Raw genomic sequence first — 13,781 nt, forward strand, 5'->3', positions numbered from 1 at the left:
AATGTGCACTTCAGTTCCTGTTGAAAGAAGAGTCCTAAACTTTATGAACTCACATCACATAAACACATCACATAAGAGATTCTAAAGCATCTCTTTGGCGTAAATACCGAAAGGAAGGCTCTTCCATGCTTTTGGATTGGTTCTCCTCCTGTAATCTATAAATTAATCTCCATAATAAGCCTCACATGATTTGTGTGTTGCCCTGCTACTCTGCATTGTATCTTCCTGTGTCTGAGTTTTTCACATAGTGCTGCGAAGCAGGGAAATGTTTTTACCCCTGCTAGTAGGCAGTTCAGTTCAGTTCAGTCGCTCAGTGGTGTCTGACTCTTTGCGACCCCATGAATCACAGCATGCCAGGCCTCCCTGTCCATCACCAACTCCCGGAGTTTACTCAAACCCATGTCCATCAAGTTGGTGATGCCATCTAACCATCTCATCCTCTGTCACCCCCTTCTCCTTCTGCCCCCAATCCCTCCCAGCATCAGGGTCTTTTCCAATGAGTCAACTCTTCGCATGAGGTGGCCAAAGTACTGGAGTTTCAGCTTCAGCATTAGTCCTTCCAATGAACACCCAGGACTGATCTGCTTTAGGATGGACGGGTTGGATCTCCTTGCAGTCCAAGGGACTTATCTCCAGGTAGAATTATATTCTGAAGTACTGGGGTTAGGGCTTCAACATATGAATTTGTAAAGGGGCTGGGAGGAGGTAAGACAATTCAGCCCATAACTTTGTAGGTTTTGTTCCCCTTAGAGTAAGTAGGCACATGAAAGATAACATCTCTTATGATCAGAGACATGACTATGTATTGTGTTTATAACTGATTCACTTAGAAGCAACTAGGGAATAATGCTTTCATGGGTATTCTTGGTTGGTTGGTTGTTTTGTTAGTCAATGAGTCTGTCTGACTCTTTTGCAACCCCACAGGATTGTAGCCTGCCAGGCTCCGCAGTCCATGGGATTTCCCAGGCGAGAGTATTAGAATGGGTCGCCATTTCCTTCTCCAGGGAATCATCCTGACTCAGGGATCGAACCCACATCTCCTGCATGGGTAGGCAGATTCTTTAGCACTGAGCCACTAGGGAAGCCTAGGTTATTCTCTGTAGCGTCCTGCATATTGGGTTACTTACGCAGTTATCACCCCTATTCATTGATCTTCTGAGGTAGGTAGAAACCTACTTTCTGAATCTTCCTTTCCCCATCTTTCTGAATCCTTCCCTAGCAGTTGCTTGTTTATCAAGATGCCCCAACCTGGGAGCTATTATAAGTTGTCCAGGACAGCATGAATAAAAAAATGCCATAAGTACCTGTGGAGTTGGTCCGAAATTTGAGTGTGCATTAAAATCACCCAGAGGGAATCCTAGATCCTCTGAGTCAGAACCTCCAGGGTCCCAGGCATCAGTACTTCATGTTTTCAGCTTTTCAGAAGATGCTGTTGCCTTCTAAAGTCCGAGAGTCACTGAGCTACCATCATCTATTTTCTCTTACATTGAATCACATTGCCCCATGAAAGAAGGCTGACAGAATTTCCCTGAACTTCCCTGTGGAATCCAGGTCTCAGAACAGATGACCTGCGTGCCTGAAAAGAAAATTAGAAGCAGATTTCTGGTAGCTGGTTGTAAATTTTCTTTTGAATTCTTCATCTCCATGAGAATCAAAAAAGCAGGATTTATTAAAAGACTCTTGCTCCTTGGAAGAAAAGCTATGACAAACTTAGACAGCATATTAAAAAGCAGAGACATTACTTTGCCAACAAAGGTCCATCTAGTCAAAGCTATTGTTTCTCCAATAGTCATGTATGGATGTGAGAGTTGGACCGGAAAGAGAGCTGAGCACCAAAGAACTGATGCTTTTGAACTGCAGTGTTGGAGAAGACTCTTGAAAGTCTCCTGGACTTGTTACTGAAGTAATAAAGGACTTGTTACTGAAGTTTTTCCTGACAGCACTTTTCAGAAAGAAATTTGGGGCAGGCTGAAAGCATATTCAAAGCTCCCCTCAAATGCCATGAGAATTTCCAAGCAGATCATCAGAAACAAGGAGAAAGAAAAGTCACATGCAGTTAACGTGGAGGAAAGCAGTGTCCTGAGGGAGAGGTGGCTGTCAGACAAGTGCATGATTGTCATCATGAACTTCTTGTCCAAAAATGCAAAAGCAAAGCTGTGATGACCAGCATGGCACAGCTAAGTGTTTCCAGAGATCTGTTGTACTACTGCTTCTGCTTTTCAACTCCTGAGCCAAATAAACCTTGCTGTGCCTTAAAAAAAAAAAAAAAAAAATGCAGGGAGATCAAACCGTCAATCCTAAAGGAAATCAGTCCTGAATATTCACTGGAAGGACTGATGCTGAAGCTCCAATACTTTTACCACTTGATGCAAAGAACTGACTCATTGGAAAAGACCCTGAAGCTGGGAAAGATTGAAGGCAGGAGGCGAAGGGGACGACAGAGGATGAGATGCTTAGATGACATCACCGACTCGAAGGACATGAGTTTGAGTAAGCTCCAGGAGTTGGTGATGGACAGGGAAGCCTGGTGTGCTTCAGTCCATGGGGTCAAAGAGCCAGACATGACTGAGCAACTAAACTGAACTGAACTGATTTGAACAATTTTATGAAGTTTACCAAAGTTTATTACATTATCCTTTATCATAATGAGACAGGAGGGTCAATAGAATTGTTTGACTTTTCTTTCTCATTTACTATGGTTCCCTTTTTCAGCTGTCACAGTAGAGAACCAAGCTATTGGGTATGTGGCTTATATTGATTTTCTTGCTGTGCCTACTTCTGTATTTTGGTATAACTACAGTAAGGAGTATATTTAAACCATTTAGGGAATATTGTTAGAAGTAGCAGCCTCTTGGTTGACCTTCTGTTGTAGTTTTCCCAATGTTTGCACCTTGGCAACCAGGAAACCTTCTAGATCAGTGGGACCAGCTCATTTGGGGCTGAGCTGGGCCAAAAAAGGTGGGCAGGAAGGCAGTGAAGGCCACTTCCGTGTGTACACCTCCTAGAGAATCTGGAGCTCCCACATCCTGCCTCTCTCCTGACTGGTTTGTAGACCTGAGTCTTCAAGTGAATTTAGACCTTCATCTCATTTAGGACCCATGGCTTCACGTTGGTAGGTATTGGGAAGGAATGACTGTCTCTGAATACCTTCTTCGAAGGCCACTTTCTATATAATTGCAGCGCACTTTGCTCATCCTATTGTGAATGAAATGATTCCCTTGAATAGCTTTTTCAGGGCTCCAGGAGAGCAGTAGCGGGCCTGGGACCTGTCTACGACTAGCAGAGACCAACAAGCAGGTCCCTAACGTTCTGGTGCATGATGCTCCCCTTTAACTACCCCCTTACCTTCTGTGGTAGTGCTTCCCAAAGCCTTCCTTGCATCCATCACCATTTCTTGTCCTTCAAAAATTTTTCATTCTCTGTTCTATTTACATTAAAAAAAAGTTTATATTTATTCTATCTGTATCTATCTTCAAAAATTATTAATTCTACACTTGCAGAGTAGCATATGTTGGCTGCTAACTTAAGCAGATAAATAAAGCTCAACTCCATACTAGCCAACTCATGTACTTTCCTCATGTCACATAAGGTGGTAACCTGATTGTAATGCATACATATTTGCCGGAGCCTGCCGGCAAACGAACTGGTCAAGAATGCAATTACCAGAGTACCTAGGAAAAATAAGACTCAGAAAGAAGACTCAGAAAGAGAAAAATGGGGTTGAGAGGGACAGAATCCGCTTGCGTCTGACTCCGCCAACTTTATTGAAGAATACCACGCCTATATATATGCTAACAGGAGTTACTAAGAATAGATCGAGGGTTTTGCATACGTGCAGAGCTACAGATGTTTTAAATTCCCACACTTAAGATCAGTAAAGCATTAATTACCCTAGCGCCCAACATGATTAAGATCATTAGAACATTAGATAGAAAACAGGCTTCATCAATAGAACATTAGATGGAAAACAGGTTTCAGGCATGATGAGCTTATCAGCACCAGAAAAACAGGCAAAAAGGTCACCGGTGTGTTTTTTCCCTGAAGGAGACAAATGCCAGTCTATACTTTAACAAGAAGGGGTGGCAGGACAAAGAGAGACTCTTTGTTCTCTCTTAGGGCCGTAAGGGGCCTGTACGTTCAGGCCGGCTCCCTGCACATCTTAAAGGAGTTAGCCTTTTAAACAAATACTTACGGTTTTGTGGGGTTTTGTCTAATTGATAAATCTACAGGACATTATAAAAATGTTGGAAAATAGAGAAAAGCACAAGGAAGTAATTAAAGTGATTTATTATTCTACAATTTGAAGAAAACTACATTTTGATGTGTATTATTCAAGTCTTTATTTCAAGATATTTGCATGACAGCACTGCTCATTCTCTTCCCTTCATAGATTTTTTTCTACCTAAAACGATATTTATGCTTTTCATCCCATTAGATAGCCTTCTAAATTCTGTGATTATGTAGCCATCACTATCTCATTTTTGCACCTTTAAATTATTTTTGAATGCCTGTGAAAACTGTGGTGATGAAAATATTTACAACGATGAGCTTCACATAACTCTGAATATATGCTTAGAATAAATGTACCTAAAACAAATACACATTTTAAAAGCTTTTAATACATATTATTCAACTGCCCTCCTACAAGGGTTTTTATCCATTTGCCCTCCTACAAGTATTTTTTTCAGAGTTCCTAGAATTCTCTTTTAAATTATTTTTATTGTTTTGGCCACAGCCTGTGGCATGCAGGATCTTAGTTCTCCAACCAAAGACTGAACCCAAGCCCCCTGCACTGGGAGTTCAAATCTCAACCACTGGACTGCCAGGGAAGTCCCTAAATTATTATTTTTAAAAATTCTTGCCAGCTTGATGACCAAAAAAAAAAAAAAAAAATTCAGTGGCTTAACTTGCATTTCCTTGTTTTGATAGTGAAGTCCCTCATGCCTCACTTTTTTACACTTGCTGGAAATAATTGAAGGTAGTGATTAAGCAGGGCCACTCTAGAGCTGGACTAGTCACTTACTGGTGACCTGGGGTATGTTCCTTCATCTCCCTAAACTCACTTACCAACTCTGATAATGACAGTACCTACTTCATGAAGTCCGTATGAAGATTAAAGACAGTATCACATGAGAAGTACTTAGAACATGCTTCCTGGAATTACAGTAAACACCTGATACCTACTATCTCCATGTTCTCTGGCACTTATATTTCTTCTTATATGAATTGCCTTTTCATTGTCTTTGCTAGGGCAAGTGGTTTTTCTGTGTTTTTGGTTTGGAGGGGCAAGAGTTTTTAATACAGTATGTTAACTCATTATCTACTATATATTGCAATCCCTCACCCCCACCAACTTGTGCTTTATCTTTAAATTTTATTCAAAATGAGGAAATATTTAGGTATCAGGCAATTCAGGCCAGGGAAGGCATAGTTTTGGTCCAGCCTGGTTCTTTTTTCTGCCTTTCAACTGTGCTTCCTAGAGTCACTTTCTCCTCAGTGAGAAGGTCTGGTATTGATCTTTGTCATCAGAAAGCAGAAATGGCATTTTAAGCAGGATAATTTGTTGTATTAAAAATCACCACTAAGGAATAAAACTTTGCCTAATTTATGTAACTAATGGTCATGGCAGATGGGAATCCATGGTTAATATTTCACCATTTTCTATTTATCACTGAACCCAAGTTGTCAGCATTCCATTAGTGGTGTTGTGAAATTAATTACTTCAACTTGAGGGAGGCTTTTAATTTGAGATCAAGATCCCTGATAGATTGAGTAGCCATTAAATGCGACTACTTTCCCCGTTTCCTGCAAATTATATAATAGAAAGATTCTAGCCACAAAATCTTGTATAAAATGGCAAAATGTTCATTATTTTGGCATATATACAGTATTAAAAATGAAAGTTTTTCACTTCACTGGAAAAAAATATGGACACAGAGAACATTATTTTGCCTTGCTAAGCAGGGAATTGATCAGAACCACCCTTATAAAAGCATGGAAATTCTGCTTGAGCTGCCAACTTATTTCAAAAAGCTATTAAAAATGGGCAAATATTGCTGCTGTGTGATGGGTATATGGGAGTGTGTTATATTATTTCTAGTAGGCGTGTGTATGATTGAAAATTTCCATATAAAGCTTTTTTAAAAAAGCAGTTTTGTTAACATTTACCACTAGAGATATTGGGAAAATTTGAATGTCTTTTGCTTCTGATTCTTCCCCTGGCTTTTGCCATGTGATTCCCGCATAAACATCTTCTTTCTGCTCACCTCTCCTACTTATTAAAATCACATCAGTCAGTCAGTGAAAGTCGCTCAGTCATGTCCGACTCTTTGCCACTCATGGACATGGATGTGGACAGTCCATGGAACTCTCCAGGCCAGAATACTGGAGTGGGTAGTCTTTCCCTTCTCCAGAGGATCTTCTCAACCCAGGGATCGAACCCAGGTCTCCCAAATTGCAGGCGGATTCTTTACCAGCTGAGCCACACTTAACTATTTCCTAATTTCTTTTACTCAGTATCATTCATTAGCTTGTATTTTGGGATTTTCCCCCAAAATATTTTTAAGCACTGAGTCTCAGACATTCAAGTTAAAGTATGTATTGGTGATATGGTCGTAAGAGCAAGGAAATTTCAACTTCCAAATTTTATACTTCCTTATTAGATTTTCATCTTTGTTCATTTTGTTGTTTTACTTTAAGCAGGTTCAATTTTTATGTTTTTAAGATAAAAAATTAAACCATGATTTATATCATTAAAAAACCATTATGATGTACAAGACTGAAGATGCTCACCAGTACTGAAATAGACACAGAATAGACAACACTTAGAGTTGGACTCAAAGCCTATAAATTGACTATCCTTATTTAACAATCTTTTTTTTTTTTTGCTTCTTATTGGCCTTTATTTTTCTACAAGTAGACTGAGGCTATCTGAGTGGTTGAACTTTGATATGTAAAGCAACATTTTCAGGTGATGGATACTACATATGCTATAGGTGTAAATCAAGAAATAACAATAAATAGTGGTAAATAAAAACTGTTAGATGTCTCAACAGTAAATAGTAAAATACAGCAATTATTCTTAAAAAATAAATTTTAAAAATAAAATGCAGAAAAAGATCCAAAAAAATCTGAAAATCAAGGCAGAAATTCGTCATTAATGTGTCAATGTATTTTTTTTAAAGTATGTATTTTACTTATTTAACAATCTTTATCTTTGCTAAGGGCATCTCAGGTGGCGCTAGTGATAAAGAACCCACCTGCCAATGCAGGAGACATAAGAGATGTGGGATCAATCCATGGGTCGGGAAGATCCCCTGGAGGAGGGCATGGCAACCCACTCCAGTATTCTTGCCTGGAGAATCCCATGGACAGAGGAACCTGGTGGGCCACAGTCCATAGGTTCGCAGAGTCCCACACGATTCAAGTGAGTTAGCACGCACGCATGCACTCATGCATGCATATAGACAGGGCTTCCCTAGTGTCTCAGTGGTAACGAATCCGCCTGCCAATGCAGGAGATGCCGGTTCATACCTCCCTGTGTGGGCAGGATCCCCTGGAGGAGGAAATGGCAACCCACTCCAGTATTCTTGCCTGGGAAATCCCATGGACAGAGAAGCCTGGCAGGCAATGACTTAGGGGCTAAAACAAGGAAGAATGAAGTAGCTGGGCCAAAGCGAGAAGCACCCTCCGCTGTGGGTGTGTCTGGTGGTGAAAGTAAAGTCCCAAGCTGTAAAGAACAATGTTGCAGAAGAACTGCAGATACCTACAAGCTATAAAACACAAAGGTGTCGTGACTCCCAGTCACATCAGTCCTTCACTCATAAGCCAAATGTCGTGAACCATTTAGCTCCTGTAGTGCATTTGTTACCTACACTCGGGTGTTAAGAATTGAGAGTGATGAACAGTGAGCAGAATGTTTCTCTATTTTAATGTCTAATTCTCTCAATGCAAATATTTTGACTCTCGCTAGAGGAGTTGAACCTCCATGTTTCTATTTGCAGGCAAAATGAAGGACCGACTAGGAGAACTCGCGGAATTAACCAAGCAGTATGACCAGCAGTTCCCGGACGACGACGATGATTTTGACTCGCCTCACGAGGACATCGTGTTCGAGACCGACCACATCCTGGAATCCTTGTACCGAGACATCCAAGACCTTCAGGCGGAAAACCAGCAGCTGATTGCCGATGTGAGGCGCCTGGGAAAGCAGAACACCCGCTTCCTCACGTCCATGCGGCGCCTCAGCAGCATCAAGCGGGACACCAACTCGATCGGCAAGGACATCAAGGCCCGGGGCGAGAGCATTAACCGCAAGCTGGGCGCCATGAAGGCGCTGAGCGAGCAGGCGGAAGTCCAGCACGGCGCGCACTCGGCCGTGGCGCGCATCGCGCGTGCGCAGTACAGCGCGCTGGCCCGTACCTTCCAGGCCGCCATGCACGAGTACAACTGCGCCGAGATGAAGCAACGCGAGAACTGCAAGATCCGCATCCAGCGTCAGCTGGAGATCATGGGCAAGGACGTGTCGGGCGACCAGATCGAGGACATGTTCGAACAGGGCAAGTGGGACGTGTTCTCCGAGAACCTGCTGGCCGACGTGAAGGGCGCGCGGGCGGCCCTCAACGAGATCGAGAGCCGCCATCGCGAGCTGCTGCGGCTGGAGGGCCGCATCCGCGACCTGCACGACCTCTTTCTGCAGATGGCCCTGCTCGTGGAGCAGCAGGCGGACACCCTGGATGTCATCGAGCTCAACGTGCAGAAGACCGTCGAATACACCGGGCAGGCCAAGGTGCAGGTGCGCAAGGCTGTGCAGTACAAGAAGAAGAACCCCTGCCGGACGATCTGCTGTTTCTGCTGCCCCAGCCTCAACTAGCAGGTGGCCCCGGACCGCCACACCCGCATCCCCGAGCGGGATGGACAGGTAAGCGCTCTGGGGGTAGATTTTGAGGCCATCTGTCCTGGGGTGAGTTGCGCTAATCACTGTGGACCTGAGCCTTAGAGAAAGGGAACAAAAAACACAAGGTGCAAGAATTCCAGCCCAGCTCGTACTTGGAACAAGGGTGGATCTCACCCGCTGATTCTTCAGTCACGACAGATGCCGGCTGAAGTTTTCTGAGGTCGTTTAAAGGGCACATAGCACCCTTGCCTCTTAAAGGAAGCCAAATAAGGAACTGACGTTGTGTCAGTAGATGTCCAAGGCATGTTTGTACATGAACCTCTAGCCGGAAGTCAATTCTGGATCGGCTCACAGTATGAACTTGTTATCAAAATTCCAGTTCGATTACCTTATCCTGAAAGTACCTCGGTTCTGTTCCTTTTCGAGTGAAACTGACCTTGGGAAAAACTGCACATCTTCCATTTCTGAGTCTTCCTCTGGTTTATGCTATGCGATCCCCATCTGAATGAATATCTTCTGCTCACGTCCTCTACTTACTAAAATCACATTTAACACTTACTATTTCCTTACCTCTTTACTTTCAGTGTCTTCCATCAGAATACATTATGGGATTTTTTTTTTCCCCAAAGTTTTTTGAGCACTCACTATTGAACAAGCACTCAAATTGAAGTATGTGTATCACATTATATATATTTTTCATAAATAAAAATAATTTAAAATTTATCTTTTTACTTGATAATTATGAATACACTTATATGTTAATGTAAAGTGCCAATATTTACTAATGTATGTACATAATGACCAGTTGGTTTAGCTTTACCTTTGTAAATATGATATATAAATATCAAGAAAAACATTTTTACTGTGTTGATGTTGGTTTGCTTGTTTTGAGTTTATCTTGCTCCTGTCTGCATCTCCATAGTTCAGTCTGGATCAAAACCACCCAAGTTTATTTTGAGTTGGTTGGTTATGGTGGTAAAGAACAGATATCAAATGCTGAAAATGCATACAGAGTTAGAAATATTAAAAAAAAAAAATCTGAGAAATAATTACTTTTGTTTTACTGTGACCCATTCCTTTTGTGCATTGAAATGTAGTAATTTAAAATAAATCTTGTTTTTCAAGTGAAATAAACATTACATTATAAGCATGCTTTTTATGTATTTGTGTCCTGACCATTTAAATCGTAGTCTAACTTTTCAATTATTGTCTTAAAAATTCTACCACCTTGTTTGAGGCTGCAACAGGTGAATGGACCTCTGAATAGGGGAGGGGAGAATGAAAAAGAATTTACAACGGGTTGTGTTGCTTTCTCTCCTGTGTTATTAGTAATAATTTAGCAAAGTCATCATGTTTTGGAGATTTGGTTTCATTTGCAAACTTTGTAATATCCTTACCTACACTCACCATGTTTCCTGTCTTTTTTATGAATCAACTCTGAGCTCTTTCTACTCATTGTTTAATAGATGAGAGGGTTTATTCAGTGGTCATTATCCACGGGTGCTTCAGACAGTGAAATTTTAAAAGCAGTAGAAAGAATATCTGAACTCTTTGGAACTCACTAACTAATCTGCTTATGACCATGAAATCTAGCCCTGCTCCTAATTTTAATTTCATGGTTAAATATGAGAATTGTAGAAACCAAGTCCCACTGGATTCTTAGACTTCTCCCAATTCTTTCTCAGCTAATTCTAGGGATGATATGTTTCACCTTTGACCTAATTCCCTTTCTCTAAAAAAAAAAGTTCACACAGCTCCATTACTAAGTCTTCCATGGTAGTGAAGAGATACTGGGAATACAGGACACGAGCTATTACTAGTTTCCATAAGAGAGAATACTTCCTGAGTTTACCCCATAATGCATTTTCTTTGTTTGGAACCATTGCTGAAAGTCAAGGAGTTTGCTGGTTCTGTATATTTAAAAATTTTTCACATTGGAAAGTTAGGTAAAAATTTCACTTTAATATACTCAGAGATTTGTGAACTGTTGCTTATTGAAAAAGCAAGAATTTTTTTTCCTGCTCTTCAGTAACTATCCAACTGTGGCATACCAGAAAAGAACACAGATTCAGGACTGCACTCTCTGGGTTTAAATCATGACTTTGCCACATACCAGCCATATGACTTGTGCCTGTTTCCTTATCTGTAAAATGGATATGATAGGACCCACCTCCTAGAGTTGTTGGAAGAAGTAAATGACTAAATATGTAAAAGTACTTAGGATAGTGCTTGGCACATGCTAAGTACTATATTCATTATTGTTACTGCATAACTTTCTTGTAGACTGATAGAGCTGCTATTAATTAATAGCTATTAACTTCTGAGAAAAAATACATGCTTATAAGGGCTTCCCTGGGGGCTCAGCCGGTAAAGAATCTGCCTGCAATGCAGGAGACTTGGGTTCAATCCCTGGGTTGGGAAGATTCCCTGGAGAAAGGAATGGCTACCCACTCCAATATTCTTGCCTGGAGGATTCCATGGACAGAGGAGCTTGGTGGACTACAAACCATGGTGTCGTGAAGAGTTAGACACGACTGAGCAAATAACACTTAAACTTCCATTCTTCTGTTAGTAATCTTTAATAAAATAGAAGAAAGAAACCAAGACCTTATCTTCTTTGAATATTAGGGTTTACATTTTTTTTTTTTTTTACAATGAAAGAGCTGTTTTCTTAGTGGCATTTCATGCCTTCTTATATTCAAGTATGTTACAAAGATGAAATTAGATGTTCCACTCAAAAAATGTTAAGCAGGAAGCAGCTGTTCTGCTCCATGTGACAAGTGCTTTCCCCTGATCCTTCCAACTATGAGTCAGAAAGTCCCAGAAGTTCAGCTGTGGAGGCCAGGTCACTATAGACCAAAGACTCTTCCCACATCCCACCCTATTTCCTCAAAGCCCTTCCCGGCTCTGACTGCCCTGCCTTGGGGTGGGTGGAATGCTGGTTTTTTCCTTAAGAAAGGGGGCTCTAGTGCTATGAGCAGGTGCTGAGAGTGGGGTTTCCCTCATCCTGTGATGCTCACTTGGTAAACTCTGAAAGTTGCCTGTGGGTAAGAAGCAGACTTTGAGGCAAACCTGGAAACTTCATGCACTGCGTCACTTTGGTACTAAATTGAAGAACCAATCACAAAGAACAATAGATCCTTCAGGGGCTGAAGGTAAAAATCTTTTAAAGCTATTTTTAAAAACTTTTTTCCTTTAAAACACTTGGCTGCACCAGGCCTTGGTTGCCGCACACAGGATCTTTAGTGGCAGCATACAGGATCTAGTTCCCTGACCAGGGATTGAACCCAGGCCCCCTGCATTTGGAGTGCAAAGTCTTAGCCACTGGACCACCAGGGAAGTCCCTTAAAGCTATTTTTTTTTAAATTTTACTTTTTAAAATTAGAGGATAATTACAATATTATGATGGCTTTTGTCATACATCAACATGAATCAGTCATAGGTATACACATGTCCCCTCCCTCTTGAACTTCCCTTCCATTGCCCTTCCCATTCCATCCCCGCAAGGTTGTCACAACACTGGCTTTGGGTTCCCTGCAACATATATTGAACTTCCACTGGCTATCAGTTTTACATGTAATGTATAGGTTTCAACGCTATTCTCTCATCATCCCATCCTCTTCTTCCCCCCACCGTGCCCCACCCCCGCCAGCTTAAAGCTATTTTAACATATGAAGTGACTCCTAACTAGCCAAATACCACAGTCACAGCCGCAGACTCTAGCTGATGACAACCCAGAAATGTAAATAATAGGAAAGATGCTCACCTTGGATGCATCAGTATCCAGGATAAAAAGAGTTAGAATTTTTAAAAAGCTGATCAATAACATTAAAATGTTTGAACTGTGACATCACAAGAGTCAGTTTATAGTCTTTCAAGATAACCACTTGGAAAGAAAATAGGGTTTCTTCTTGTGTCAATGCTTTAATACTTAAAAACAGTTCCAATGCTTTGTAGTTAAATGTCACATGCAAAGATTTTTCAGGCTCAGTATAAACTTGCTATAAACAGTATAACAGTTTAAACTTGTACAGTTTAGATCCTTTTGTAGTTCATGAGCATGATGATTGGGTGCTCACGCTGCTGCGTGACATGTGCCTCCCTCCAAACCTTGTTACGACATCGGCACATTACCTGTCTGACGTAAAAAGAAAAAATAAATAAATAAAATAAACTTGTACAGTTTAAACTTATACAGTAAACAGTATAAACTTTCTATCTTGACAGGCAACTACTGAATATTGTGCAGAGCTTAAAAGTAATAAAATAGGGTACCCGTAGTCTTGGTTTCTCTATATAAATTCTGCCATTCTACTTTCTATTAATACTATCAGAACTCTCTCTTCAAAATATGAAAGGTAAGTATTAATGGATAAAATGAGAACCTATGCATAGCAGAGGAAACTCGACTCAGTGATCTATGATGACCTAGATAGAGAGGAAGTCCAAAAAAGCGGATACATGTATATGTGACTGATCCACTTTGCACTACTGCAGAAACTAACAGCAGTGTTGCTGTAAACAACTCTACTCTGATTTAAAAAAATATGTAACGTATTTCAAACTGCAGCATGCAAGTCTCCCATTTGTAATCAAGGTGATAGTTTGAACATGCGTTTATAATCAGAGTAACAGTTGACTGACTTTTGATAGCAGAATTAAAAATGATTGGCCTTAATAAAATAGGACTATTAGAAATGGAAAATAAATAGGATCTAGAATGTAACTGCACCATCATATAAAAATTGAGCCTCTTTATTAGCAACATTTTCATTATAGGGGACTGGAATGCAAAAGTAGGAAGTCAAGAAACACCTGGAGTAACAGGCAAATTTGGCCTTGGGGTACGGAATGAAGCAGGGCAAAGGCTAATAGAGTTTTGCCA

At 40.9% G+C, this 13,781-nt stretch overlaps 1 protein-coding gene and 2 non-coding genes across 5 annotated transcripts in view; 2 read left to right on the plus strand and 1 right to left on the minus strand.

The window, feature by feature from the left end:
- Positions 1-10,048, plus strand: part of STX11 (syntaxin 11) — a 48,403-nt gene extending 38,355 nt beyond the window's left edge. For all 3 annotated transcript variants that reach the window (XM_043888480.1, XM_043888482.1, XM_043888481.1), the window contains one exon: positions 8,004-10,048. In XM_043888480.1, coding sequence (XP_043744415.1) covers positions 8,004-8,872 — 869 coding nt within the window. In that variant the 3' untranslated portion in view covers positions 8,873-10,048. The remainder of the gene's footprint in view (positions 1-8,003) is intronic.
- Positions 10,049-12,162: 2,114 nt separating this feature from the next.
- Positions 12,163-12,235, minus strand: TRNAW-CCA. The gene has a single exon. It is a non-coding gene; the product is annotated as a tRNA-Trp (tRNA).
- A 700-nt stretch (positions 12,236-12,935) lies between these two features.
- Positions 12,936-13,040, plus strand: LOC122684569. The gene has a single exon (XR_006338105.1). It is a non-coding gene; the product is annotated as a small nucleolar RNA U13 (small nucleolar RNA).
- Positions 13,041-13,781: the final 741 nt, after the last annotated feature.

Source organism: Cervus elaphus, chromosome 26 (genome assembly GCF_910594005.1).
Source record: "Cervus elaphus chromosome 26, mCerEla1.1, whole genome shotgun sequence".
Lineage (NCBI taxonomy): Eukaryota > Metazoa > Chordata > Mammalia > Artiodactyla > Cervidae > Cervus > Cervus elaphus.